At 32.8% G+C, this 8,282-nt stretch overlaps 1 protein-coding gene across 1 annotated transcript in view; it reads right to left on the bottom strand.

Moving 5' to 3' along the window:
* Nucleotides 1-3,774: 3,774 nt before the first annotated feature.
* The window catches only part of LOC149775922 (elongin-B-like), a 29,824-nt gene continuing 25,316 nt past the window's right edge, over nt 3,775-8,282 (bottom strand). The window contains exons 3-4 of the mRNA XM_089943171.1: nt 7,441-7,540; nt 3,775-4,451 (exon numbers count right to left, since the gene is read on the bottom strand). Coding sequence (XP_089799297.1) covers nt 4,336-4,451; nt 7,441-7,540 — 216 coding nt within the window. The 3' untranslated portion in view covers nt 3,775-4,335. The remainder of the gene's footprint in view (nt 4,452-7,440; nt 7,541-8,282) is intronic.

Below are 8,282 nucleotides of genomic sequence, written 5' to 3'. Positions count from 1 at the left end.
TGTCAAACAGGTCAACAATTTTACTCAGCAGATTTTAAGATGTTTTTTTAAAATGTTTTTACATTTTTTGTGATGGTGGATAGGCCACATTTGTACAAAAATTGCCCGAAATATTTCGGGCAAATTTTATTAAGTAGTTTCTAAAATGATGTCAGTTTAAGGTTTTCTACCTTTAGTAATAATAAGCCATATTTTTGATGGCAGATGGCATAATTTATACAAATTTGAAACCCATTCATGTCTGTTTTCTGTCAAGTCTGGTCAACTTGTTTGGCATGTTTTGAGAAACACTGATTTAAAGCACTTTCTAATTTTAGTAATGGTGTACATAATTATCAGCAGAATGGCATCCTTTGTCAATTTTTTCAAAATTAATGTTAGAAATTTTTTTTAACAAGCCATATCATGATTCTTCCACTTCTAGAAATGGTGGTTATATATGATAATGAGTTATCATTGTAAAATTTTAAAGCCCTTTATGTCCGTATATATGTCAAATTTGATCAAATTCAGTTTAGCAGTTAATGAGCTGCCATTAAATTCATTCAAGCTACCTCAAGCAAATTTTCAGAATATGACGTTTAAATGGTTTCCGATTTGTAATTGAAGCCATATTTAATGGCAAATCAATGTCATGTGCAAAAATTTTAAAGCCCTTAATGCTGGTATATTGTCAAATTTAGTCAAACCATATCAATTCACCATTAAATATGGCTGCTGCAAGTCATTCAAGTTTTTTTCTTTTTCTTTTTAATAATGCCAGCCATATTTGATAATAAATTACCATTATCTGCAAAAATTCTCAAGCCATTTACAAGACAATAATGTCAAACTTGGTCAAACTCCATTTACCTGTTTTTGGAAACAATTCACAAATAGTAGTTTCTTCTTTTAGTTGGTGACCATAGTTTTGGTGGTTCAGCATCATTTGAAATCCCCTCATATTAGGATATTTTCTTTTGTGTCTGGTCAACTTCTTTTTAGAAGTTTTTGAAAGATTGTTTCAAGACTTTTCTTTATTATACAATATTCAATTTAGTTCTGGCTATGATTTCTGTTTGTTAAATTATATGTGGCAGCTCAGCTGAACCTACATATGAGAAAGCTTGTATGTAGCTTCACGTAGGTCAGTGATTCATCCCATGTTCTTCCTCACTAAATATAATGGTTGCCACAAATAGCCTATCATGTGCTGAAAAATTATGTCAAACCAACTGTTATGTATATTTGATTTAATTTAATTGTTTGTAAGTTTATAAAAAAAATTTTATATTTCATTACATGTCAAAGTAATGTAATCTTGTTTACTTGATTTGGCATTTTTTTCAGAACATTCAGTTTGACCCGACTCTTTTCATAAACACTTTATAATAGAAACACTGTTTCTATTTTTGACTGAAAATGATTGGTTTTTATCACAGTCATATGTGACTTTAGATTGTAATAAGCCTCTATTTCACAATTCTGGGTTTTCTGAAATTGTGCAGTAGCTAGATTTAATTGTGATGTTTAAAGATATATTTCTCAGTTTGGGCTTTTGCCTTGGACACTAAAAAGTGTTGTTATGACCAATCTGGAGTTCCATTTTAATTTTTATTCAAATTATTTGGATTCTAAAAGATTAATTGTTTTTCCTGGAAATATTTGAGTGCTCATACAGAATTCTTTAAATTTTATTCGGAATTCAAAAACCGGAATATTATTTTCTGTGGTTCACAAAGAACTGTAAACACATCAGTGCTATACTGACATCAGTATACATCATCACCTTTCATTTTGGGGTTTTCATCGGGACTCGAACTTGAATTCATTAGAACATTTAATTACTAGGATTTCTAAAATTTAATTCGTGGATTATTCTCGGATTTTTTTTGGATTTGATTCTTAAAATTGTAAGTTCTTATTTTTTCATATTTACATTGTTTATTCCCAGGGAAATAAATACTTCCTTAAATTTTACAAAGCTGTTCACCTTTTCTTTGTTAATGTTTATTAGAGCCTAAACACATAAGACCAACAACATAAAAAAATAAACAATGACCAAGGGGACCTATTTTGGTCAAGACACGTGGTGTTGACCTCTGACCACTGGAAACCAGAACCAAATGTTTCCTTTACCACCCTGAATGTGTAAGCCACTTAAAGTTTGGTGAAGGAACTTACTCTAAAAAAAGTTTTTATCCAACAAAACCAATGTTTTTTTTACCTTAAGTGCAAGCCATTCAGAAAGTAAGGTAATTGTTTGGACAGATATTTTATTATAATATGCTGCAAGTTATGTTAACATCCAAATCTTGACCATTGTGATGCCACCATAACTAAACAGTTACAGTTATATTTTAATTTTCACTAATATAAAAGCAGGGATCATCCTGGGCTTCGCCAATGTCGCAAATTGCGATTTTTTTTCCTTATTGGCGACAAAAATATCCCATCTGGCGATTTTTTTGGCGACAGACTTTTTGGTTATTTAATTTGTACATACAATCATGGATTTGGACTGGATAAATTAAAAGGGAGAATGAAAGGAAGCCACAAACTTGACTAAGCAATGCATTGGAATCAATCTGTTACACAAACAATCCTTTGTTCGTATTGACAACCCCATCTTTACAGTGCATTGTTACATCATAATCTGCTTATGCTGACATCTGGGCTGAGTACTGTATGCTGTGTTACAGTCAATCATGCTACCGAACTATACCTACAACTGACCGACTTCTGAAGACGCGAATAGAACAGATACAATTAATTGAATGGCTAATCCTTCTGTTATTTTTTTTTTTTTTTTACATATACCAATACAATAGTTTTGTTGAACCTTCATAGAAAACTTTTGAAGTACCGACTACTGCGTATAAATACAAAGCAAATGGAAAAAATCTCAATCACAATTATATCTGTCGCCAGTGCAGCATTTTACTCATTGATCTTTTCCTTTTGCCATCAATCCCGTGTTATGGCTGCAGAGACTTAAACTCCGCAACAAAAAATAGCAAAAAAAAAAAAAGAGTTTTGCATAATTAATAATAATTATTTATTTCTCAAAATACAGGAGTGAAAGAATACCTAAATAGGGTGTTAATTTATGTTTATATATATACGGTCCAATATTGCCAGGTGTTGACTTGTGTAAGCTTCATTCGTGGGAATGGAGGTCCTATTTTGTTTGTCGAGAAAATTTATACAGCATTCAGTGATCATTCTTGGGATTTAGGAAGCAATTCACTACAAGCTTTGTGAAGTTAGCCATAAGTGGGGGGGGGGCTGCTGAGAGACTACTGGTGTCACCTGTCAGCATTGTAGACTGTGAATGTGGATTCAGTAAGATGAACCTCATAAAAACTGACATCAGAAATAAACTCTGCATCTCATCTCTCGAGAATTTAATGAGAATCAGCATGCACAGATGTGAAAAATTATACTTTGAAACTGCATTCAACAAGTGGGCAGCCCTAAAATCGCAATGGATCTTCATGTAACACTTTGTAACATTTTGTTAATGCTTGTTGTAATTAGAGTATTAACTAACCCATCTTTTGTAATTTTCATTGCCTGTTACATTAATAGACTAAATTAACACTTGAAAAAATGTACACTATTTGTTCTGGCGACACTTTTTGAAAATTGGCGACAAAATATTGAGGTTGGCGATTTTTTTGGCGACAGCTTTTTAAAAGCCAGGACCATCCCTGTAAAAGCTAGACAAATTTGTTTAACTCATGTTAGGCCATCAACCTTTTCTTTTCAAAAAAAAGAAAACCAAGAGTCATACTGGAGAAGTTATCACTTTAATTGCCAGGATTGCTCAAGTCATAAATAATTTAATAATAAAAAAAATGCAAGAATACGTGATACATGGAAAGAATATTGTATGAAATTCCTGTGCTATTATTTCAATGCAATAAAAGAACATCAAAAATGAATATGTGGCATTCATATTTTTCAAATAAAATAAGCAGACCCATTTCTATCAGTCTGACTTAAATTTGTCTTTCATTGACAATTCTTAAAAATAACCAAGAGACCTTAGTCTCTTCTCCCAGGTGTATAAAGGAAATTAACTCAATTGGATCTTCACTTTTTTTAAAGTCTTTATGTTCACTTGAATTTCACACCAGATTTGCCATGACACTGCAGAATTATATAACTGAAGCTTGGCACACAGATTGTCATCATTCTACCACAATGGAAAAAAGGCATATCTTGTAGCAATAAAGCAATGAAACTGACTATCTTAACTGATATTAGTTTTATTTTGTTTACAAGAGCACTCTAATGGTGTGTGTTAACCACATTAGTAAATTTGTTATATTATTGTGACAATGGAGCTGACTAAGATGCAGTTTGTTCTTGTGCATGTGTGGCTGGGGAGTCCTGTGGCTTCATAACATCAGGTAGTTCTGGTGGACTGGATAATGGAGTTATATCCATCAATTCAAACTCCCCATCTGAAAATAAATAAGCATCAATATTTCTCAAGACTTAAATTATGAAACGTATGAAACTGGAATATGATAAAAACTGACTATATACACCTTCATCAAAAAGAACAATAAAAATGAAGGAAGGAATGATAGATGTAGATAAATAGGTAGGCAAGTAGGTATCTCAACATGTAATTGTCTTGGCATTTTAATTGATATGATTGACATTATAGTGGATATAATATATGCTCGAATTTAACACAAATTTCTTTGTAGCCAAAAGGACTAGTATATTGAGAAATTTACTAGTCCTGCCAAATCTTTACTAGTCCTGTTCACAAAACAATGTCACACAATTTTCATGTACGTTTACCAATTCAATTTTAAAGTTCGAACAACCCGCAACAAAACTGGACATTTTCTGTGTTTGTTTTTGCGAATTATGTACACCAGTTACACCCCATAATGTTCCTTTCCTCGTCATAATTCAGCCATTCCATCTTTTGTCCATTTATTCTGAAATTTTCCATTACACTTTTCCCTATCATAAGAATTATTCCTCATCATTCCATTCAACCTTTGCTTTTTTTCGGTGGATGAACACCTTCTATCAAATGCCACATTTTGCCTGTCTTATAAGGAGGGAATTGTGCCTTGTTTTGAAATATGAGATGTTATAGCACTGCTGATGTGAATTATTTAAATCAAGAAAAAGAATGGCATAGTGTCCTTTATATAAGAAAGTCAGAGCAAGAAACATGTTTCAAAACACGTGTCTTTGCCCCTCCCACAATTAAATGGCTTCTCCCTAACAAAGACTTAACTTCAGTGGATGTTCTGCATGATCAAAGCAGTGGCTATTGTAAACACTGTTATAAAATATTAGCATCAGAAGATAGTGTTAGTTTCAGCTTGGAAAAAGTGTGTTCCCATCAAGCGAAGCCATCTGACACTCTGCGCATTGTATTCAACAGCTCCAATTACAGTATCATAAGACGTAAGTTTGGTAATTGTTCCTAATTAATCAAATCTCAACGTATTGTTGAAATTAACAAGGCGGAAAATTTTCAAATCTTAGATGCCCATGCTCTGAGATTTTAATTCCCAACAAATGTACGGCATTCTGCTTGGATATCTCCACGTGTATTCAATTATTTGTTCATTCTTGTAAGGGAAAAATATAAAAACTATTCTTATCATCATAGAAAAAGTAGTTGTATGGAAAGGACGTGTCAATAACGTAATCATAATAAATTGATCTAACTCTTATAATTATTTTGAAATGTAAAATATGTGGTTTCCTGTTTGTGACTTTTGGAGCATTTGGGTAGCGAAAAAAGAACAACTACCGTAAACAAAAATAGTTTTTGCCATGTTCTTTTGTGTGGTATACCACTTTGTAGTTTGTTACTGTGGTTGAGTGAATAAAGTGTGATACCACGTCATTTTTTCATTTAATTCGTTATCAGATTAATTAGGATCAATTACCAAACTTCAGTTGTTAATGACAGGACCATAAGTGAAATGCACAAAATCAGATGGATTCTTGTTATGGAAACACACCTTTCCGAGGCAGAAATTGACTTCATCTTCTCATGCTAATATTTCACGACTGTTTACAATGGTCACTGCTTTGATTCCACAGAACATCTGCTAAGTCAAGTCTTTATTAGGGAATGGCATAAATAAACGCTGACTATTGATAACCGAAACTTACTAGCCAATCGGACTATTAACATTATGAAAGTTACTAGTCTGACAGGAAACCTGCTAGCCTCGGGCTAGCGGACTACAGCTAATTTAAAGCCCTGATATCATTTAACTCATTAATTTCAACTCTGTTATTTCCAACAATTTCAAAATTCATAGTATATGCATTTATGTCAGTTTTATATTTGTTGTGTTATAACTCTGGTCTAAATTAATTTTGAATGTGCTGATGTGCCTATAGCTTGGAATGGGGTTTACGTGCATACAGTCTTGATAAATCAAAATGATGTAATCCAAACTGTTCTTGAACGAATTCACAATAATCCCAAAATAACGACACAGTCCAAAAGTATTAATAAGTAATCTGTAATTCCAGTGAATAATTTAAATAACCAAAACATCTCAAATAAAAACTGAAGACAATAATACAACTGATTGATCTTTGAATGTTAAGAGAGGAATAAGTAATTAATATAATTAATCATAATATAAAAGCTAAGACACAATTTGAGGACCAGGAGAGTTAAAAGTTCATTTCCAAAACATTCAGTTATAAAAAAATCTTACATAGATCCCACTATGCTGTCATCTTCCATCAAACTATAAACAGGAATAATTTATGGAAAATTTTAATGTCAGAATCAAGGTTGTACCTAGAATTCAAACTTAATAAACATGTTTACCCTACGTGATATTAAACATGTAGCCCCAATGCCCAACTCAATTATGGATAAAGGTCAATCACACAATATAAATTAAATATATATAACATAATCATTGACAAAAGCCAACCACAATATAAATTATATATAGACAACAGTTGGTTTTAACAACACTTGTAACACATTATTGGCTGTATCATACCATGTATATGGAAGATAAGTGCTTTCAGATAGACCCACCACAACTGATGACCCAGGCTGGCCAGATGGGTATTGAAAATTTGGGACCCTTGGATTATGTTAGATGCTCTACCAACTGAGGTACAACAGCTCCCACACATTTATATTAGATCATGATTCACTACCACCTTCAACAACATAGTTATCCAGCATGAAAAGTTGTTAAATATTACTATTTAATAGCTTAAAATTTATCAGAGGCCAAATTAATCTTGATTAATGGAAAGCTTGATGTATTGCACATTTAGTAATTCATGCATATGGTCTTGCTTAACAGCTGGGACACAGTACAAAATAGCAAATGATGTGTTTCCAATATTTGTGTGTGCCCATTTGAATTTTATTGTCCAAATGCATGCCACAGCACAAGCTGGAGAACCACCAGTGTTAGGCTCACTTACCTTCTTGTCGAAAAGCTAAACCGATTGTAGCTGGTGCCTGTGCTCTAGCTGTTGCACTGGTAAAACCACAATCTCCTAATGATTTGTTGTCATCAAGCAGCTGTAAATATATAAGGTCATTTAATCAATTCCGAACATTTTCCTTTTTTTCAGATGCATGGATCTGCTATTATAAAATCTTTTCTCATGATTTTATGTTAACATGCGAGTCTGATTGCCATGATAGATTTTAAGGTTCTTCTTTTTCTTTTTAATTTGGTAATATAAAAAAATTGACCGTATATGCAGCACCACATTATATTGACAATATTGGCTCTGATGCTGAGCTTGCTGCAAACTGTTGTCTGATGCAATCTGCTAATCAAGGCAAGACCAATAAGTGTCCATAAAGCATGGATGTCCCGGGCACTCTCTGAGCAAAGGTGCTACTATAAAAGAGGAATAAAACTGACTGAATATAAGCTTACAAAAAAACATTCATAACAGATAACAAAAGAGAAAAGTACAGCAATTGAAATCACTGGGACATAACAGAACAGAAATGTACACCTGTTTGTCTAATCTTAATAACATCTGCTAAGTTTTAGGGCAATTAAAGATGGAAACTACTTTTACGTCACATGGTACAAATTGTAAGGAAAAATGGGAACCAGTCTGGAAATGGGAGAAAAAAAAAATAGTATATATGAGATTGGCTGGCCAGGATTGGTTGATATTGAAAGTTATGTTTCAGGAAAAAGAATCTTTTGAGAGCTTATCCTAACTGCAGCTGAGAAAAAGAGACATTGTTTCATTGATGGAATTTCTGTCCTATAAAACAGTTGTGAGTTAGGAACACTCAT

The sequence above is a fragment of the Sinohyriopsis cumingii genome, chromosome 19 (assembly GCF_028554795.1).
Source record: "Sinohyriopsis cumingii isolate HCF-2022 chromosome 19, ASM2855479v2, whole genome shotgun sequence".
NCBI lineage: Eukaryota > Metazoa > Mollusca > Bivalvia > Unionida > Unionidae > Sinohyriopsis > Sinohyriopsis cumingii.
This window is presented reverse-complemented; position numbering and strand designations above follow the sequence as displayed.